This window comes from Oryza glaberrima, chromosome 9 (genome assembly GCF_000147395.1).
Source record: "Oryza glaberrima chromosome 9, OglaRS2, whole genome shotgun sequence".
NCBI classification, from domain to species: Eukaryota; Viridiplantae; Streptophyta; class Magnoliopsida; order Poales; family Poaceae; genus Oryza; species Oryza glaberrima.
Window position 1 is genome coordinate 19178662 of NC_068334.1, and position 21993 is coordinate 19200654.

The 21993-nt window shown below is 41.7% G+C and overlaps 3 protein-coding genes across 3 annotated transcripts; 1 reads left to right on the forward strand and 2 right to left on the reverse strand.

The window, feature by feature from the left end:
• Window positions 1-613: 613 nt before the first annotated feature.
• On the forward strand, window positions 614-4348 carry LOC127784406 (hydroxymethylglutaryl-CoA synthase-like). Its single transcript, XM_052311696.1, has 12 exons — window positions 614-932; window positions 1327-1433; window positions 1647-1779; window positions 1905-2048; window positions 2157-2315; window positions 2453-2526; window positions 2650-2725; window positions 2843-2898; window positions 3089-3176; window positions 3251-3391; window positions 3480-3629; window positions 3908-4348. Exons 1-12 carry the CDS (start codon window positions 864-866, stop codon window positions 4139-4141), a joined length of 1431 nt encoding a protein of 476 aa, XP_052167656.1. The 5' UTR covers window positions 614-863; the 3' UTR covers window positions 4142-4348.
• A 662-nt stretch (window positions 4349-5010) lies between these two features.
• Window positions 5011-8412, reverse strand: LOC127784408 (ATPase GET3A). Its single transcript, XM_052311698.1, has 7 exons — window positions 8009-8412; window positions 7074-7195; window positions 6806-6956; window positions 6596-6706; window positions 5894-6032; window positions 5507-5622; window positions 5011-5418 (listed from the first exon to the last, which is right to left on the reverse strand). Exons 1-7 carry the CDS (start codon window positions 8276-8278, stop codon window positions 5242-5244), a joined length of 1086 nt encoding a protein of 361 aa, XP_052167658.1. The 5' UTR covers window positions 8279-8412; the 3' UTR covers window positions 5011-5241.
• Window positions 8413-9950: 1538 nt separating this feature from the next.
• On the reverse strand, window positions 9951-20866 carry LOC127785240 (SPX domain-containing membrane protein OsI_32082). The gene is made up of 9 exons (XM_052312673.1): window positions 20814-20866; window positions 20290-20410; window positions 19897-20208; window positions 19686-19793; window positions 19273-19380; window positions 18755-19095; window positions 17959-18266; window positions 17234-17591; window positions 9951-10329 (listed from the first exon to the last, which is right to left on the reverse strand). The coding sequence occupies exons 1-9, from the start codon at window positions 20864-20866 to the stop codon at window positions 9951-9953; spliced, it is 2088 nt and encodes a 695-aa protein (XP_052168633.1).
• Window positions 20867-21993: the final 1127 nt, after the last annotated feature.

Genomic DNA, 21993 nt, shown 5'->3' on the forward strand with positions numbered 1-21993 from the left:
AGCTGGCTACGGCTGCGGACCAGCAGCTCATAGCTCATCAGCTCCGCTGCCGCTAGCCACAGCTGATCGAATCCAAGCAAAACCCCAGATAAAGCAAGAAACGTGCACTAGTACTCCATCTGTCTCAAAATAAGTGTTGTTTATATTTAACGTTTGATCGTTCGTCTTATTTAAATTTTTTTTATGATTAGTTTTTTATTGTTATTAGATGACAAAACATGAATAATACTTTATGTGTGACTATTTTTTATTTTTTTATATATTTTTAAAATAAGACGGACGGTTAAATGTTGGACATAGATACCTACTTCTATACTTATTTTACACTTATTTTGGAAAAGAGGTAGTATTATATCGGTAACCAAGACAAGAAAACAATTCCTCTTACGACACGAAGGTTGGTCAAGCAAGAGTCGTCCGATCCGATCTGAGCCCCCCCATCCCCAGCTGGCGCGCCTTACCCGCGCTTGTCCTGTCGTGTCGTGTCGTGTCCTCACGTGCCGTGCCGCCCGGAATCTCCCCCTCCTCTCGCGGCGAATCCAACAACAAAGTTGCGCGTTGCCGCCGCTCATCTCATCGATCAGCTGCAAAAAGCGCTACTACTAGTGCACACGGGCGACAAGCCACACACGCAAAAATCGTTCCCGACTCGTGGCGACGCAAGGCCGGCGACCCGTACGTGTGGCGCCCACGACGAGACGAGAGAGAGAGAGAGAGAGAGAGGGAGAGACAGCTCGTGTGGTCTCGTCTCATCTGGAGCTGAGCCGAGTAGCCGACGCCTCCATCTCCATCTCTCCTCTCTGCTCTAGCGTGGGCGGAGAACACGAGGCGTGGCCGCGTCGTCGTCGGAGGAGGGAGCAGAGATGGACGGCCGCAAGGATGTCGGGATCCTCGCCATGGATATCTACTTCCCGCCCACCTGCGTCCTCCAGGTCACTCCCTCGATCTCCCTCTCTGCTTTCTTCCTTCTGATCTCGGCATTTTTTTTTTGGGGGGGGGGGGGGGGGGGGGTACGTTTCGTTCTTGTGCTCTGTGCTCTGGGTTAATCACGGAATCGTGCTGGGAGGTCTCGCTAGATGCGTTCGGCGCCCCGCCTGGATGCGCTGGGTTTTGGGTTTTGGCGCTGGTTGTGGGCGACGCCAATGGTGGTGAGGTGCGCGAAAGCTGAATCTCTTGCGGATTGCGCTGCGGCGTTGCAATGTTGGTGCCACCACCTGTGTGGGGGTGGGGATCAAATCGACAGTGAGAAATATATATGCTGCCCATTCAGGATGGATGGATGGATGGATGTTTGAATTTTCTCATGGGCGGGTGGATTGGATGCAGGAATCGCTCGAGGCTCATGACGGCGCCAGCAAAGGGAAGTACACCATTGGTCTCGGCCAAGATTGCATGGCCTTCTGCAGTGAGGTGGAGGATGTCATCTCGATGAGGTAATTCAACGGTTTGACTGCTAATCTGTTGTTACTAATGTTTACATATGTGATCAGGAACACTCTTCTACAATGCCCCATTTTTTGTGTTGTAAGGGAGATGTGTACAATTGTGTAGCTTTCAGTGGTCAACTCTACGACACGCAATTTCTTCTCTCAAATAAATACAGTACAGATCTTTTGTCTGAATGCTGAACAAAACGTGCCTTGCAGCATGACAGTTGTCACATCCCTGCTGAAAAAATACAAGGTCGATCCAAAGCTGATTGGTCGATTGGAGGTTGGCAGTGAGACAGTCATAGACAAGAGCAAATCCATCAAGACTTGGCTGATGCAGATTTTCGAGGTCTGTTAATCAAATTGCTATCAATTTCCTCCTAAATTGACAGGCCGTCTGGTTCACTTTTGACCTCACGAGCCTTTCTTTACTGAGTTGTTAGTTTTTTGCTAATCTCTGTTCATAAAATGCAGGAATGCGGTAATACTGACATTGAAGGAGTTGATTCCAGTAACGCGTGTTATGGTGGGACAGCAGCGCTGTTGAATTGTGTGAACTGGGTTGAGAGTAACTCCTGGGATGGACGCTATGGCCTTGTTGTTTGCACGGACAGCGCGGTCTGTCACCCATCATTTTCCTTGAGCTTGAGCTACCTAAGTTGATCCTTTCTGTCTCAATTGGAACACTGAGCTCACTGACTACCATCTTGTTATTGAATTGTTCAGGTTTATGCGGAAGGCCCAGCTCGTCCGACAGGTGGTGCTGCTGCTATTGCAATGCTCATTGGTCCTAATGCTCCTATTGCATTCGAGAGCAAATACAAAGCTTCTCACATGGCTCACGTCTATGATTTCTATAAGCCTGATCTTGCAAGTGAATATCCGGTTAGTTTTTGTTCCTCTGTACTATTCCTATTATCTGGAGAGTTTTTTTTTTCTTGCGATGCTATGTACCTGCTGTCCTCTCAAAGTGTCACACTTTATAGCACCATATTATGTTAATAACAGCAGATGCATTGTAGGTCGTTGACGGAAAACTATCCCAAACATGCTACTTGATGGCGCTAGACTCATGCTACAGACAGTTTTGTAAGAAGTGAGCAGCTAAAACTTTGTTACTTTCTCCCTTAAAAAATGTTACTTTCTCTTTTGCATTTGAACTTTTCTGATTTTTCGGTGGATCAATAATTTTCTACTGCTATTATACTTCCTAAACTAGGTATGAAAAGCTGGCGGGGAAACAATTCTCAATTTCTGATGCAGATTACTTTGTTTTCCATTCTCCATACAACAAGGTGTGAATATGAATATGAAGATTTTCAAAACTTAAATTGCTAGGGAACTTTAGTATTTTTGTTGTTTCTGATTTTGTGACCTGGTGAACTTTGTTTAACTCCCTTGTTTCTTCACAGCTTGTGCAGAAGAGTTTTGCTCGGCTTTACTATAATGATTTCACGCGCGACTGCAGGTTTGTAATATCTTCTCTTCCATTTCCCCCTTTCGAGAAAAGCTGAGCTTAGCTCTCAGATTTGTCTCTCTAACATGGACAGTATTTAGAATTCAATCCCGGAGGGTTTTTCGATTTGTGGATGCAAGTTAGTCTCATTTATTTTCCATGGTGAAATTTCCAAACTAATTTATTTTTAACTGGATACTAGCTCTGTTGACAATGATGCTAAAGAGAAGCTCCAGCCTTTCTCAAATTTGACTGGCGAGGAGAGCTACCAAAGTCGTGACTTGGAAAAGGTCATTATCATCATATTGTAATGTTGTTATGCGATTAATTCATGATCTGATAAAATATTTTGCCAAATTTTTAGGCTTCACAACAAGTAGCAAAGCCCTTGTATGACATCAAAGTTCAACCATCAACTTTGCTTCCAAAACAAATTGGTAACATGTACACAGCATCTCTTTATGCTGCGTTGGCGTCTGTACTCTATAACAAGCATGCTAGTCTGGTAAACCCTATATCTTTAGTTCCCTCTTATGTAGTCTTTCACCTGTGTCATTCTTCAATCTGATAGTTAATTACTGTTGGTGTTACAGGATGGCCAACGAATTGTTATGTTCTCGTACGGCAGTGGCTTGACATCCACTATGTTTTCGTTGAAACTTAACAACGGCCAGGACCCCTTCAGTTTATCAATCATTGCTTCAGTGCTTAATGCCACGGAGAAGCTTGAGTCAAGACATATGGTGAGCTTTGTCATCCCCTCCATCCAGTACCCCGTCTTCTTTCATCAATCTGTTACTGCCTCAAATTGTCACCTTCCAAGAAATTCTTCTGTTCATAACGCTACAATCTGTAGGATGTTTGCTGTATCACCTAAACTTTTCAGTTGAAGAGCCTTATTAGATCAGTTCTTCCATCTGATGGAGTGCAATCCTACATACTCATTCACTCATTCTGGGCTTATGCTCATATATTATTAATGCTGCATTATAACCTATGTTCTCCAACCTCTTGTGATCAGACCTTGCCCGAGAAATTTGTGGAGACGCTGAAGCTGATGGAGCACCGATACGGCGCAAAAGATTTCGAGACGAGCAAAGACACGAGCTTGTTGCCTCCTGGGACGTTCTACCTCACCAGGGTTGACTCCATGTACCGAAGATTCTATGAGAGGAAGGCCGACGAGGAGATCGCTGCAGCCAAAGCCAAGTACAGTAATGGACATGCCACCAATGGCTATGCCAATGGCCACTAGTGGCACGCATGGCATGATGGCTGCTGCTGATATTGATTTCTGGTTTGATAAGTTCATGATTAGGTGTTTCCAGCCTAGTGTAGTAGTTTCTCAAATAAGTGTTCTCCACACCTGTTATCCATATCTCCTCTAATTTTTTTGTATTGAATCAGACAGACTAGTGAGACATTTCTGTAGTATCAATATCAATCATTCTTGTTTCTTCTAGCTTGTGTTTCTGCTGTCACTTGAAGTTATTACTATGGACTAGTTTAGCAATCTTGAGCCAATAATAGTCTTATAAGTGCAGCAAACAGACTTGAGACCTGTTTAGGAGAGCTCGAAATTCTGAGAAGCACACGATGACTACTGATGAGCAGGGCTGTGTTTGAAGCTTCTAGCTCCTAGTTTATATTTTTTATCCTATAACTATAGATTCTGAATTGTTTGTTTGGGAGAGCTGGAGATTATAATAAAAGCTGCGACTGTTAGAGACTTCCCCAAATAGAGCCATAGATTCCCTCGCGGGGACAAGCGCCGCCCTGATGAACACTAATAGCGCTCTATGATAACGTAAGATTCAGGTCACTTGGCAAGGCCTACTAAACTAATACTAGTTGTTTATAGGCTTCAATTAGAGAACAGAAATACTACCTCCGTCTCATATTACTTGTCTTTTTGAGTTTTTGTTTGTCAATGTTTGATCATTCTTCTTATTCAAAAAATTTTAGAATTATTATTTATTTTGTTTGTCATTTGCTTTATTATCAAAAGTACTTTACATATGATTTATCTTTTTTTATATTTGCACTAATTTTTTAAATAAAACGAATGGTCAAACGTTGCAAATAAAAAGTCAAAAACGTCACCTATTATTGCACAGGGGAACAGACTCTTCAAACCGATCATTGAATAAATAAGGGCAAAATCCCACATTTGTCTCACTCTAGAAGTACACTTTCTGCCAATAGCTATAACAAGGTTAAAAATCCCATTTGAAGAAAAATAAAATTTTATAAAATCGACTGCAGTATGTAGCGAGACAAAAAGGAGATGTTTCTCTCTAGTTCCGCTTTTTTCACGATTTTGGCATTCCCATGCACTTGACATGTGAAAAAAGATTATGCTACCTGCTTCCCTTTCCTTAGTCTATCTAGTTCTGACTCGGCCTCTTGCAGTGCTGATTTTAGTAGTGATACTCTCTGTTCCACCTCCTCCACTGTACCTCTTTTCAGAGCAGCCTTGTATGGTGTAAGGAAATGCCGTGAAAAGTTCTGCAGAGCCTGGACGCCGCATACCTGAAGAATTACAGATTCCAGATATCTTTAACAACCAGTGGACAGCACAAAATTGAGATTCGAAAAGGTAAACTGGTGGATTCCTTACCTCTTCTGGAAGCAAGGGCAACTTGGTGATGTTGAAGTCATCATATAACATATGGAACTGATCAATATATTTTTGTTGCATTTTTATCCGTGCCTTTAGAAGTTTAGACTCAACGGCTGCAAGGAATAAGTAATGGTTATATTGAAATGTATATTAAGAACTTAGATGCATTCAAAATGAAAACAATTGAAAGGTCTTTGCAATGAATCATTATGGAGGGTCCCTGTCTTGTGCATTCAAAGGTTTCATTTGTAGGTATTTCAGCCGAAGTTAACGAGGACAAACAAATATAAGCCCGTGAAATTCAAGGTCAATCTATTATGTCTACATTTGCAAGGAAACCTCAAGGCAGTAAAACTGAAAGAAAAAAATAGTTCTGGTACTAACCTTCCTCATCAAAGAGAACTTGATTGATAATAATATTATGTGCATCAATCTCGAACTTTGCCAACTCTTGCACCAATCTCTCCGTTTCATACAATGAAAGAAATTCAGGAATACAAACACATACGAAAGTTGTCAAGTCCTGGGGAGAAAGGGGAAGCAAGAGTAATGAGCAGTCAATTTTATAAAATTAGGTGCTTTCATTAATGTAGAGTAGTAGTACTACAAAAAAGAAGGGTTAAAAATGATATCAGTCTTACGCTAGTCCAGTTGTATTCTCATGTATATAAGTTGGACAACAGGTCTGACTGTTGATTGCCCATCTAGCAACTAACGTACTGGCACTAAATATTTTTGAGACAGCACAAACCAACATTTCCAGGGTACTTTCTCTGGTTGCAGTAGATCTGTACTGTAAAGTTGCTGTACAAACTAAAGGTTATTGGTTCTCAGCGTACTGTGAGTACAGTTCTACCTTCTCCAACAAATTTGACCAAATCTAAACAACATCAGTACATCATTATACACTCCCAATGTTAAATAATGATTTCCTATAGGCTCTAGCTTAATAACACTTGAAACTCATAAGTTGTTCAAGATGTCAATATCATGAGTTGGCTGACCACCCATAATAAACAGGCTAAGAGTCTGTCTTGATAGTTAATAAAAAAATTCTGATTCTCTGCAGGTTTTGGTTAGACTTACTGGATCTTTAAATTGCCTGTTCACTTGCTCAATCACATCCTTCATGCCTTCAAGTCTCCCTAGCATTGCATCCTCATTCAGTTCATCACCAAGACCAAACAATCGAGTTGCCTGTCAAAGTATATATTAACAAAATTATCAACCAACAATCAGTATAGTTTCAAATAACTAAAGCAACACGCATAGTATCTTGAAATATATAAGGAACACCTGATTCAACAGTCCACCAAATTTATTTTTCAAGGCCATCATTTTCTCTAGACCTTTCTCTAGTGTTGCAGGGAACTGGAGCAATCGTAAAGTATGACCTGTTGGAGCAGTATCAAAAACTACAACAGAGTAATCCATTGTTTGGACCAGTCTGCAGTAAGGAAAACGGATCAGCCTCAAGAGTTGTTTCACATCAAGGAGTGCATTGAGTAAGAAACTTCTGTGCAATGAGAAGAATGCTGAACACCAGAATGAAGGGAAGACTTACTTCAGCATTTCAGCAAAACTCATAGCTTCATCAACTCCTGGAATTGCATTTGTCAGTTCTGAAAGGAATCCTTCCATTCCTTCATTAGCGAAGTCATCATTTTCGACCTTTGGATCAATTTCCTGCAAGTTAAGTATTGACAATGAAGTGGTTGAGACAATCCTAAATTTAGAGTAACAATTCAAAGTGGTACAATAACAAAGACAGAAAAGGGGGGGGGGGGGGGGGGGCAGTTTAAAGATATGGGCACCAATAGTCTGCAAAAGAAAATCATGACACTGTACTGGAACCTGTTTTATCTTGTTTATCACGAATTAGAAAACACAATTAAGTATCTTTTCTGAAAAGTTCTTAACGAAAATTTATTTTACATGGACTAAAAGTAAGGTCAATTGAATAAACCATCACAAAATCACTAAACAACATCCACTTGTTTGATAAGTATCACTTTCAATTACAACAAGTGGAACATAGGAAGAGATAATTGCGAGATAATGGGTGATTGTTTTTGCACAAACCAGACGCCTTATTCTCTATCTATTAGACATGAGCCAAACATCTGCAAGCCCGGTACCTTCAATTAGCATCCCCGAAGAGGCATAATACTAGAGGAAATAAATAGGTATTAAGCACAAGAAACACCTCCATTCGGAAAGGTTCAAAAGCATACAACCCCACATCACAAAACAAAGTCTACATAACACACGTAGCAGCACGCACGCACACACAGAAACGAGCCCCAATTATGGAAATATCTAGTGTGAATCGCCTATGCTTCGTTACAAAACCAAGTAATTTTCTACTTGCTCAATCTCCTCTCCTCCTTCAGACCTCCATCATAGCACACACCACAATTCCCTCAAATTCGTGGAAACTACAGGTCTATCGACGAATTCGGGGGGGAGGGGAGGGGGAGGGATTGGGCGTGATATTACCATGGCGTAGAGGTTGTTGAAGCCGCGGACGAGGGTGGGGAACTTGGTGAAGCGCTGCTGGAAGGCGTCGCTGAGGTTGTGGGCGGGGTCGGTGGAGATGACGAGGACGGACTGGCGAGCGGAGGCGAGGAGGATGGAGAGGATGGAGCTGCACGTCGTCTTCCCCACCCCGCCCTTCCCCCCGACGAACACCCACTTGAGGCTCTCCTGCTCCAGGAGGTTCCGCACAGTCGGGTCCGGCATCGCGCCGTCGCCGCCGCCGTCCGCCATCGCTCTCCCCGATCCCGCGCGGTGGCTGGCGGTGGTGGCGAGGGGGGAGGGGAGGGGAGGGGAGATCTGGGGGAGAGAGACGACGACGCCGGTGGTGGTGCGGGTGGGGGCTACGTGCAAGAATTCCTTCCCTTCTCAGCTTCTCTCCTCTCCACGTTTTTTCACCTTTGTCCCTCCTGCTCGTTTCTACTTTCACCTGTGTACTTTTTACCATTTATGCCCTGTGTTTGTTCGCAAAATGAAAATTTTTTTTTAGTATCACATCGAATATTTGACCGAATGTCGAAAAGGGTGACTAATCATGCAATTAGTTTTTGTTTTTATCTATATTTAATGCTATATACATATGTCCAAAGATTTAATGTGACGTTTTTAGGAAAAAAAATTAGGAACTAAACCAGGCCTTAGAACCCAAATGAAATTACAGCCTACTACTACGAGGGGTAGTGCTATATTACAATTTTTCTACGATATTGTATTTGCAGGTTTGAACAGACAAAATAAAAAAAAAAGTATTTGCAAACTACATATGTATATATTAGAAACCTTAAAATTACTGTTGAATCTAGAAGTAGGCGTATAACAAGAGTAAAATTTTAATTTCCGATGTGGATAAATCTCATATGTCCATTTTTAGGATCTTTTGATTTGTTGGGGAAAAAATAAAAATTTTGAAGGATTTTAATCCTATGGAAACAAATCCTATGAGGGCTTTAAAATAAAGGAATGAATCTTTTCGTAAAGAAGAATGATTGAATCTTATCGTATCCTTAAAAAATTCTATGGAATGAGTAATCATATAGACATTTTGAATGAAAGTTAGCAAGACATTTTGAATGAAAGTTAGCAAGAGGTCTAACCTCTTGAAAATTTTCCTTTGATTCTATCTCTCTCATATAATTTATGTGGTCCAATCAAACGGTCATTCATGTGTTGTGTAATTCTCTATTTTACATTTACATTTATGTCATGTGTTTTTTCTATTCCTCATTTTTTTTTAATTCTTACGATTAAAAAGGGCCATTAGATCTAATACAGTTCCCAGGTTCACACCACATATGTGTTTTGAACTATATTTTTTCTCCGACAAAACCACATTAGGCAAAGAGAGGGGAAAAAGTATAAATCGACAAATTTCCGCTTGATAAACCAGCCAATTTTTTAAAAGAACAAATTTAAAACCTTTTTTTTATAAAGATTGTTCAAATTTCACCGACTGTCATCCATATCGACGAGCGAACACAATTGAAACCTCATGTTACAGTAAACATCCATGTTACACACACACACGAAGGATTGGTTGGCTCTTAGTCTTAGCCAAATTTAACCATGTGCAGTAATTGGTATTGTAAAAAATATATATATCTACTTTTAACAGATTCAGCGATTGTATCTCTCTAGTCATAGTGGGAGCTTCCAAATGTCTAAATAATACAATATATATAAATATATCGATTCTATTTTTAATAAAAAAATTATTGTCAAATTATTTGGTTTAGTTGAATTTGATATACTCAATGGGTAAACTTTTATTTTTCGAAGCAATATATCCAAACAAGCATCGATCAGCAGTTCGGCACAGTGGCAAAGAACCAAAAGTGCCCAAAAAGACGATCGCCGCCCCCGCCGCCGTCGCCATCGCCGTAGGAGTTGAAGTTCTACGGCGTGGATGCTAGTAGAAGAGCGAGTTGTAGGTGGAGAGCGTGGCGGCGATGGAGGCGACGCAGACGAGCAGCGCCGGCAGCAGCGTGGCGTTGAGCAGCCTCCCTTCCCCGGCGAGCAGCCCCGCTGCCGTGATGGTGCCGTCCGCCACCACCCTCGCCACCGTCCCCGCCTCCGTCGACAGCAGCCCGCCGTTGTACGTCCCCCTCGACAGCCGCGCCGACATCACCCGCGACAGCAGCGACAGGTTCACCCCTTCCACCACCTCCGCCGACACGAACGTCAGCACCGCTGAGCACACGTATTGCGCCGCCGTGTACTCCACCGTCAGCTTGAAGCTCAGCATCACCCCGGCGAGCAGCGCCATCTCCGACGCCACCAGTATCTGCCTGCAAATCCAACATAAGAATACACTGAAAAAAAAACTGAAAACTATCTAGCTAGGTTGTCGAGTTATGATTCAAATGGGACAGGGGAGGATGGCGTTAGGTTTAGACTCTCTCTCTCTGGCGCTTCGGAAGGCGATTCTGAGGTCGACCTCGGGAAGGTCGTCAATGGCGGATTCGGCCCTGACGAGCGCGGGAAGACGAGGGAGGGGGATGCCCCCCCCCCCCCCCCGTGACTTTTGACTTCGAGTCCCTCACGGGAATCTCGTTCGTGGGTCGTTTTAGGCCCGGGAAGCGGGTCGCTGGGCCTCGCGAGGCAGGATTGGGTTCGCGGGAGCTAGATCTCTGTAGCAGATAGGGGCCTGCAGCTGAGTTCATCGCGGAGGAAGAAGGTCTTAGCCCATCCCAGCGTTGGATTTGGAGGCAGAAGGGTTCGCCTCCATCCTCGAAGCTAGGGTTTAAGGTGAGGAGGGGTGAGGTGACGAGATTGGAGGCGAAGGCTAGGAGAGGCTTGCGATTTTCCTCTGGATTCACAGATTCCCGAACTTTTGCGGAAGTGGTGAGAGAAGGTATGGATCGTAGACCGCAAGGGGGTGGCAGCCGGTGAAGCGGCGATTTGGGGAAGAGGGGAGGGGATTTCGTGACCTCACCGAAGGGGAGTTGAGGGAGAGATTGCAGAGGGAAAGGGCGAGAGAAGGGGAGAGAGAGGGAAGCAGGGAGCGAGGTGGTGAACAGCGTGGACCTCGGCGTTTTGGATCACCGGTGGGACGCCGGGAGGGGGGTAGGGGAGCTGGTCGCGGCAACGAGAACTGGCAAGGAGGTCGTCCAGATGTGGCGCGGCAGGGCGGCGGTGGAGATGGTGGCTGGCATGGGGGAAGAGGGGATGGGGGCAGACTTGGAGGAGGAAGAGCAGAAGTTATCAAATGCTTCAAGTGTGCTCAAGAGGGACACCTTCAAATCGACTGCCCGAACCCTCCAATCTGCTATACATGTAAGAAATCTGGTCATATTGCTGCAGAATGTTCAAATTTCCATCGCAAGGGGATTCATCTGTGCGGATATGGGATTGCTGGCCAGTGCTTTAATAGCATGACGATTGAGACTGATGGGGGAGAAGATGATCAGATTCCTATCAGGGGGATATTGACTGTAATTAGTGGGGAAGGTTCTGTGGATCAGATAGAATGGAAGCTGAAGTACAAATTGTTTAAGGGAGTTGTGTGGGACTGGAAGGTGACTGCAATCAGTGAGAAAACTTTCCTGATATCTTTCCCTTCAAAGGAGGCTAGGAGAGAGCTGACAAAATTTGATGGTTTTGATTTAAGTTCCTCTATCAAAGCTAAGGTGGAGGAGACCAACAGGACAGAGGAATCTTTTGCTGAGCTAAGAGAAGTTTGGGTCAAAGCTTATAGGGTGCCTAGAATTGCTAGAAAGGAGAAGGAGTTGAAAGATCTATCATATTTGGTTGGGGAGCCAATTGAGATTGATGAGACAAGTTTGAGACGTTTGGGACCGGTTAGGGTCAAGGTGGCAGTATGTTCACCGGAGGAAATTCAGGGAAGCACCTCTGTGTTCATAAACAGGGTGGGATATAGAATCAGATGGGAGACTGAAGAAGGAAACATGGAGCAACTGAATCCTTCTCCAAAGAAAAAAAAAAGAGGAAAAACAAAAGGATGTTGACAAGGATAAAGGTGATGACAAGAGTCCCTCCAAAAAAAAGGAAGAGTCATCGAAGTATGGAGAAGCAAAAGGGAGCAGAGGGCCTGAACCTCATTCAGCTCCACCAAAACTGCCAGGGTCAAAACAACAGCAGTTGCTGGCCCTGACAATGAACCAAGTTTCAGAGAAGAATGGGGATTATAAGAATCCTGAGACAATACTAAAATCTGGAAGAGATGCAGGCAAGGAGATGGTAGTATGGGAGTCACAAATGGAGCAAAAGGTAAACACAAAAGGAGTGCCAGCTGATCAGTCTCTAGATATGCTCACTCAGATGGATGTGGAAAAAATTGACAGTCTGTCTCAGAATCTGAATGACTCCTATGAGGCTGAAGATGAAGTGGACTATGACTACTCTGATTTAGAGGAGCAGGAGGGGATGATCTCAACTCAGAAACTGGAAGCTTACTTTGAAGAAGAAGGCAAAGAGAAAGATAAACCAAACAGGGGAGAATCTGCTTGGGGAAGAGGATAACATGAGCATGGAGATAGAAATCAATCAAGAGGGAGATAAGGAAAATGAGCAACCCATGCATGAAGCTAAGAAGAGAAGAAAAGAGGTGGTACAGGCTATCAGGCAGAGTGACAGGATCAAAAATAAGGATATCCCGGTGGCGACCAAGGCTGAAATCAGAACTTCAAAGAAGAATTTGGATGGAGGTAATGCTAATCCCTTTGCTGTCTTTTCATCTATAGATAGAAGTCAACTTAGAAAAATTGCTGAATTAAGTAGTATAATGTTAGGTAACAATGATAGTGAGATAGATAGGAATTTGGATATCATCTGTGCTAGGGAGGAGGCCCAAGCAGCCATATTCCAAGCAATGAAAAAAGTGGAGGCAGAGGCAGAGGAAGCAAAAAAGAAGGGAGAAGGGGAAATTGATAGTAATTTGAGAGGGGAAGAAATTAATTCAACTGAGGAGGAATCAGAAGGGGATGAGGTTCTGATGCATGAGAACATTGAGGGGAGTATACAGACAAGGGGAAAGAAAAAGGGGAGAAAACAGTGCTCAAGTCAGAAGAAGGGGAAGGGGAGAAGAAAAACAAAGTTCAAATGAAAGTTCTATTTTGGAATATAAGGGGAATAAGGGCTAAGGGGAGGAGCAAACAATTGATGGATATGGTGGCAGAACAACACATTGACCTGGTATGTTTGCAAGAAACAATGAAGGAGGGTTTCACTGATAAGGAGTTAATTGCTTTGTGTGGAAATTGCTTCACTTGGCACTATTCAGCAGCTAGGGGGAGGTCTGGGGGGATGCTGATTGGTTTGAAAGAAGATCAGCTGGAAGTGTTGAATGTAGAGATAGGGGAGTTTTTCATGAGTTTGGTGGTGATTCAGAGGAAGGATCAGTTTACCTGGGAAGTTATAAATGTTTATGGACCTGCAAAACAAAGTAAGAGGAGAATCTTTTTGGAGGAATTGAACCAAAAATTAGATAAAGGAGTTTTACCTGTTTTGATTGGAGGGGATTTCAATCTTTACAGGTTCAGCAATGAAAAGTCAAGGGGGAAAGTGGATATCCATAGGATGGAGGATTTCAACAAATTTGTGGCTGATCATGAGCTGATTGAGTTACATAGGCTAGGACAGAAGTTCACCTGGACAAATAAACAGATCTGTCCCATAAGAGTGGTATTAGATAGAGTGTTTGTAAATAAGGAGTGGGAGTTGAAATATCCATTGACCATTGTGACGTCTTTGCTAAGAGTGGGTTCAGATCATTGCCCAATTATGCTGGATACTAAAAAGGAGGAGAGAAGGGTAGCAAGGCAGTTTAAATTTGAAATGAGTTGGTTTCTGGTACCACATTTTAAAGAAATGATCTGTAAAAGATGGCCTAAGAGATTCCAGCTGAAGGCAATTGATTTTTGGCATTATGCAGCTCCTGATTTAAGGAGAATGTTAAGGGGGTGGAAAGCAAATTTAGGGAAAGAATCAAAAGAGAAAAGGCTTCTTTTGGAACAAAGATTGATTGATATCGATAGTAAAGCAGATGAGAGTGATTTGTTTGAGCAGGAATGGGAAGAGAGGTATAAAATTGAGGAGGAACTAGAGAATATATATGCACAAGAGGAGATCATGTGATAGAGAAGAAGTGGGGAGACTTGGCTGATAAAAGGAGAATCGAACACTGGATATTATCATGGGATAGCTAATGGGAGAAGGAGGAAATGTTACATTTTTTCTCTTCAAAAGGGAGATCAGATTATTTCATAGTTCAAAGATATACAGAATCATGTATATGAGTACTACAAATCCTTATTTGGTAAAGAGACCCTAATAGGAGTTAGTTTGGCTGACAATGCATGGAGGGAGAAGTTACGCTTGTCTGAAGAGGATAGAGAGAAGCTAACTAGAGATTTCAGTATGGAAGAATTAGAGAGGGTGATTAAGGACATAAAATCTAATACAGGCCCTGGTCCTGATGGTTTCTCCATAGGTTTCTTTAAAAATATGTGGCTATGCTGAAAGGATTGATCAAAGAATTGTTAGATGATATGTGCAAAGGGGAGTTGGATTTGGGGAGGTTAAATTATGGGGTGATCTCATTACTACCCAAAATTAAAGAGGCTAACGCAATCAGACAGTATAGGCCGATTTGCTTACTCAATGTCATTCTGAAAATTCTAACTAAGGCTGTGACTATGAGGGCTATAGAAATTGCTGGGAAAGTGATTAGCAGGACTCAAACTGCTTTTATCCCAGGAAGGTCAATCTTGGAGGGGGTGGTAGTGTTGCATGAGGTTCTGCATGAGCTGAAGAGTAAAGGAGAGAGGGGCATTATCTTCAAAATTGATTTCGAAAAAGCATATGATAGAGTCCAATGGCCCTTTCTAGTGGAGGTCATGAGAAAGAAGAACTTTGGAGAAAAATTTATTGGGTGGATAAGAAATGCTGTGGAAGGTGGTAGAGTGGCAATCAACATAAATGGAGAACAAGGGGAATTCTTCAGAACATATAGAGGATTAAGACAGGGGGACCCTTTGTCACCCATCTTATTTAACCTAGTGGGTGATGCTTTGGATCTGATCCTAGAGTCAGCAAAAAAAGCAGGGGTGCTAGAAGGTCTGACTCCAAATCTGATTGAAGGAGGTATCACTCATCTACAGTATGCGGATGACACGATTCTGTTTGTGAAGCCAAGTAGACAAAACATTACGACTCTGAAGTTCCTTATGTTCTGCTTTGAAGAGATATCAAGAATGAAAATAAATTATCAAAAAAGCGAAGTCTTTGGTGTAGGTCTAGAAGATGGGGAATTAGAGCACTTTGCTGATATGCTGAACTGTCAACAAGGAGAAATGCCAATTGTCTACTTGGGACTGCCTATAAGCACTGAGAAGGTTAGAAAGAGGGAGTTATTCTTTATAGGCCAAAAAATGGAGAAAAGATTAGGGACCTGGCTGGGAGGATATGTCTCTTATGGTGGAAAGGAGATTCTTATAAACTCTTGCATGTCCTCTATCCCTTTATATGCTATGGGATTCTACTGGCAGGGAGTACAGAAGAAAAGGAAGAAATACCATATGATGAGTTGGAGTGCTATGAGCAGGCCTAAGGATTATGGGGTTTTAGGTTTTCTAGAAACAAGGAAAATGAATATAAGTTTATTAGTAAAGTGGATCTTTAAATTGGAAAAGGAACCACATGATCTATGCACTGAGTTGTTACATAAGAAATACTTGAAGGGGGAAAGTTTCTTTAAGGGACAAAAGGGAAATGTATCCCAATTCTGGAGTGGTCTTCAAGATGTTGCAAAAATTTGTCAGTTATACACAAAGAGAGTGGTGAAAGATGGGAGGAGAACAAGCTTTTGGGATGATGTTTGGCTTCTGCAAGTTTCTTTAAGGGTGCAATTTGAGGACTTGTATAAGATTAATGAGCAACAGGGGTGCAGTGTAAGGGATATTTGGCAGTGAGGGGAATGGGGCCTGACTTTTAGAAGAAATTTGGACAAGGAGTCCTAGGATAATTGGGTTTATCTAAAAAAGTTACTGAATGTAGTAGTGATTGAGGATGGCTGGGATGAACTAAAATGGGCTCTGGATGAGAAAAAAGGCTACTCTTCAAAATCTCTGTACAGAGCACTAAGTTTTGGAGGGGTCATTGACTCCAGAGCCCAAGGGCTATGGAAAGCAAAAATTCCCCTCAAAATCAAACATTTTCTATTTATGTCTTTGAAATGAAGGATCCCATGTGCTGCTCAGCTGAAAAAGAGGAAGTGGAAAGGGGAGATTAATTGTAAAATGTGTGATCTGGTGGAGGATACTGAGCATATTATGTTCAGATGTTTTTTAGCTAGATTCCTATGGTGTGCAGTTAGGGAGGTGGCAGGCTGGGAGACGTCTCCATTGTCCTTTTCAGATTTTTTTTTCTTCTTAGTAAAGAGGAGGGGAAAAAGTGGTTTTTGGTGGATTATTTTAGTTGCATGCTGTTGGTCTTTATGGTTGACAAGAAATAATTTTGTGTTTGAAGGGATTGTAATCAAATCACCTATGCACTTGTTATATAATGTGTTGATGTTTATGCAGAAATGGAGTTTGCTACAGAGTGAAGAGATGAAGGGCATCCTGAAAACTTGGATAGAAGAGATGAGTTGGAAAATGAAGCTTTGGAGACCTGAAGTTCATCTGCCAGAAGATATCTGATAATTTTCTAAGAAATGCCTTAGTACTGTGTCACTGTTCCCCAAACGTTTTGTCATTTCCTTTTAGGAACTCTATCAGGGGTTTTGCATGGAGCCTGTTCCAGCTTGCAAAAACTTTTTTTTCTCTTGCTTGCAGTACTTTTGTCTTGGGCTTTCTCCAAAAAGCCGGATCGTTATCTAATATAATGATCTTTCCTCAAAAAAAAAGTTGTGATTCAAATTCATTTACACTCATACAAAGACCCACTTCGGACGGAGCGAAGCGGAGGCCCATTGTGTTGTGCACGGTATGGATCGTTATTCTTTTAGGTTTCACCTTTATATGTACTTCCTGTGAGCCGTCGTTCGGCGTTGTAACCTCATCTTGATATAGTGAAGATATTTGCTGGCTGGTGCCCATGGTTTTTTCTCTGCTGTCTTAGGAGGATTTTTCACATTAAATCTCATGTCTTCTATAATTAATCTATATATTATTTTTTATCGTTTATTTGTCCATCGTTTCCTAACGTAGGTGAGTTTCTTGATCACCGTACCTGTCCTCGAACATGTTGCTGATGTAGGTGCCGACGATGGCGTTGACGGGGAGGACGCTGAGGCCGAGGACGGCGAGGAACACGGACACCGTGCCGATGTCCCAGCCGAAGTAGTAGCCGGTGACCACGCTCGATTCGGCGAGGAGGATCTCCATGGCGTACTTGAGCATGAAGTAGATCAGCAGCTGGACCTTCACCGATGGAGTCAGCAGCGTGTAGGCTGAGGCTACTGACGAAGCTGGCCTCAGTGTGGTCGTCGATGATGACAGTGTCTCGTTATGCTCCTCGTCGCCATTGTCATCTTCTTCGTCTTGCTCCGATGGCAGGAGATGCTCGGTGAAACCCTGCTCCATCTTTTCTTGCTCCATGTATCCTGCATTAGATAGAAAAGAATAATTTTGTGGTTAAAAAGGAAGAAATATTGGCTGAAAAAAAATCTTAGTCCATCAGGTCATAAATATTTGACGTTTAATACAAGTTTTGGTTAAACTTTTAAAATTTTGACCATCAACTTTCTATTAAAATAATATTAAAAAAACTAATAAGTTTATAATATTATGATAGTATTTTTCAAACAAATCTACACATACAATCTACTTGTTTTAAAAAAAAACAATTACGAAATTATCAATGACCACAGGTTAAAAGGTTTGATCAAATCTTATTTTAAACGACAATATATATCAATATGACCGAGGGAAGTAATATGGTTTGCTTACTTGTACTAGTGCTACTTGAAGAACCCTCATAGAAATTTTTGGCATCAGGGCCAAGATCCGGTTCTTGAAATGAAATCCACAGCCAGATCAAGTACACAAGCCAACCAAACGCCATGATCCATCCAGGCAAGGTGATCTGGTTGATGGTGAGACCATACAGGCTGAAATTTGTCTGAAGAAGACCAGCAAGTGCAGGGCCACAGGCCATTCCTAGAGCACTAGCGCTGACAAACGCTGCAGAAGCCTGCATCCGGATTCTTGGAGGAACACAGTCGCTGATGTACCTCCGATTCACAGCTCTCGCCGATCCCATACTGCAAACAAGTAATAATACAGTATTCTGATCAGTAGCTACGGAATACTGTAAAAAAAAGCTTTTGGTTGTTAGTTCATTTTCAGGATTCTGTAGCTATTGATTCTCAGAATTTGTGTAAGAATCTGAACTGTTTAAAAAGGTTGGAGATTATAGTCAGAATACTGTGTATTGTTACTTGTTTGCAGCACGGGATCAGTAGCTACAGAATCATGAAAATGAACTAACAACCAAAATCTTTCTCACATTCTCATCAGCTGCTTCCAGGATTCGCAATTCCAATCGGTTTCCGAAAAACCACTAGGGTCTTGCTTAAAACCGATCAGTTTTAGCTGGTACTAGTTAGTTTAATAGGTTTCCGGTAAACCGATATGCACCGTTTTTTACAGCAAACATGGTAACGTTAACCCTGACTGCTTCTCATAATCTTCAGCTATCTAAACGACTATAATTAACCTGACGAGAAAGACAATGGTTGCAGATCCTTACCCACAGAGAACACGTCCAAGGAGGAGGATCGTCAGGGAGCCAAGATCAAACGCCATGGCATACATCACATTGCCCAGGAGCAGCACCACGCTGCTGAACAGCAGCGGCCTGAAGTAGGACCGGTTGGACCAGGCGCTGAAGTACACCGACGAGAACACCTGCGCCACGGCCATGGAGCCGATGACGGCGCCGCACGCCGTCGCGGCGGCGCCGAGGCTGGTGGCGTAGCCGTCGGCCGTGGGGACGACGATGTAGGTGTTCACCATGTAGAGGAACGTGTTGGCGAGGTTCAGCACGAGGGACATGAGATGGTACTTGTCTTCTCCGACGTGTTGTTCGTCCTCCGTACCTGCAACAGAGAGGCGAAGCCAAGCCAAAAATATAGCACGGTGAATTAACCATGGATCGAAACAATGTTAATTGCTAGAGGATTTGGGAATTTTATCGGGGTTGGCTGGCTGGCCCTGATGAACAGGGTTAGCTCCGCCATTGATTGGACTACGTATATACGTACCTGCAGTGCTGTCTGCTTGAGCTATGAGCGCGTGCTGTCCTAGGAACCGCAGGAAGTTCGTCGAGTTCGTCAGCTTGTCCGCCGTCGCCGTTATCAGATCGATTATTGGATCCTTTTTCAGAAGTTCGGATATCACAAGATCAATAATGGTAGTTAAGAGCTATACATAAACACTATGAAAGTGTAGCACTACACCTCCGTCCTCGAATAACTATGAATGTTGACTACTGCCATATCACTTTGACTACAAATTATATTATCATGAATGAAAGTTGTAGTACCATCATATTTTCAAGTATTTATATTTTTTTTCTGAAAAGAAGATGAGCGGTTAAAGTTTTAAACTTGAATAGTGTAACTGTCAGTTATTTAAAAACAGATGAAGTAATTTGTACTGGCAAGAGGACAAGATTGAACCTTTGGAATGGCAAGAGGATGCTGATCGTAGATATTCAGATAGCTTCCCTGACGCTCCTCAAGATCACTCAGATTGCGAGACAATGCCCCAACAACGGCTCCAATTCCCTACTTATTCACAATTCATTGAATTCAGTACCTGTTCAACAACTTATCTTTATGGCAGTGAAAACATCATGACTGAATTTTGCCATGAAACTTAGTATCTTACCACATGTCTGAAAACCTGTTGTAGCTGAGAATACGGGTGGTTTGATCTGCTTCTGACGTAATAATCTGTAAATTTGTACCCCAACCTTTCATCAAACTTCTTCAGTATCTTTCGAACCGCATTCGCATTAAGTTCGACAAACTTCAGAAGAGTTACAAGATCCAGGCCAACTGATCTGTAATCTTCTCTTAGTTCAGTGATCTCCTGGAGAAGTGGAATGTCTTGAAGCCTTGCCCTTCTTTTCCCCAAATCTTCAAGCCTCGCTGCAATTAGCCCTTGCTGTTCTATCATGAACAGCACAATCTTTTCAATCTGAAAAATACATATAAAAAACATTAGATTACCCTGAATGAATAGTTTAAGCTGAATAAAACCGCAAGTGCTAAAGTTCACCTCATCATCAAGCAACTTTGAGAAGTCCTTAAGAACACGTCGGCGATATTGTGTTCCTTCTTTTGTCTGCTCCGTGTATTCGTTTACTCTTCCCTTCAACATCTTGTAGTTAAAGTAGTACCTACATCAATCAGGAAAATAAGGCTGAAATGACCAAATTTATCAGAAAAAAGGATATGGCAGTTCAGTGTTAATGTCAATTGTAGAATTTGGGGCCTGTTCAGATTGTAGCCAAAATAAACCTTACCAAGTTTTGTCAATGATAAAATTTTAGCAAGATGGCAATATTGCCAAAATTTTGGCAGGATTTCTTATGTATTGACCAAATTTTGCAACAAACTAAACATAGACATTTTTTAGCAACTTTGCTAAAAAATGGTATGGTTGAAAATAGCATCAAATTAGTGAATAGGCCCTTGGTTGCAGGATTGAAACAAATTATATTTTATTTTCTTTTTTAAACGAAGGCAAAATCTCTATGCTTCATTTCATGGATAAAGAAGAGATGAAGAAAACGGCCATACTCCTCCCATCCTGGAATTTGATCTTTTGTTAGTTTATTGGAGAAGTTCACCATTTTTCTTCCCTGCTTGTGTTTGGCCTGAAAGAAAACATTCAAAACATTTTACTGTTACAAATCAACCGATCAAACATCAGATTATCTACAAAATGAGGCAAAATAAGATCTCACAGAAACAAGCAGATGGAACAGCCACAATCCAGCAAACTTGGGAAATGGATGCAACAAATCATTTAATTCCTGGTTTTATGTGGTAGCATCTGGCTACCTGCAGACTTATATATAGCTTTGCTTTGGGATAAGACTTTAGCAGGGTGGATGAACTAATTAATTATCATGATATACCAAAATTGTTGGCTGAAACACGGTTGTGCTTTTTTTTTTTTTGAACAGTTAGACATCAGATAATAATATATCATTCTACAGCCCTCATATTTATCTGAATTTTCTATTGATTGACCCTAATCACATAGAAAATGTAAATCTCTAGTCTGACTTTTGTCCTATTATTATATGATTGAGGCATGTTAGATACTGCTACATATAACTGTTTATATTATTATTATTATTATTATTATTATTATTATTATTATTATTATTATTATTATTATTATTATTAGTGTTATTATTATTATTATTATTGTTATTATTATTATTATTATTATTTATGAATCTGGAATTAATTTTGTATATTTAAGGGATCATATACTTGTCTTTGTAGGAATGCCTGCTTTAAGATTGGGAAACCTGTAGTGCATTACTCTTGAAATTCCTAGTATCTGTTTATGTGGTAGCAGAAGGAAACAAGAAAAGCTTATTCAAAAAAAAAAGAAGAGAAAACCTATGTTTATTTTGATTTTTTTCTTTTACTAAAATAGATAATTGAAAGAGTAAAACAACAGCTCATCACCACACATCTGTAATTTATGTGTAGTTCATAGCACTAAATAGTAGATTAGGGTGGAAACAACAAAAGTCAGCTGCTTCCTCTTGATGCGTATGCATAGAGTGACACAGACAATTAAGAGCAAGCCTAACACTCTTGTCTTGAACGAAGATTAATTATAGTTTTAAATTAGAACAAGAATCATGGAAGTCATGCATGCAAAGAAATTCAGGACACTTGCGCATTATCAAGTTTGAAACGAACTGGTATTGTAGAGTGCGTGCCCAGCTGCCATAAC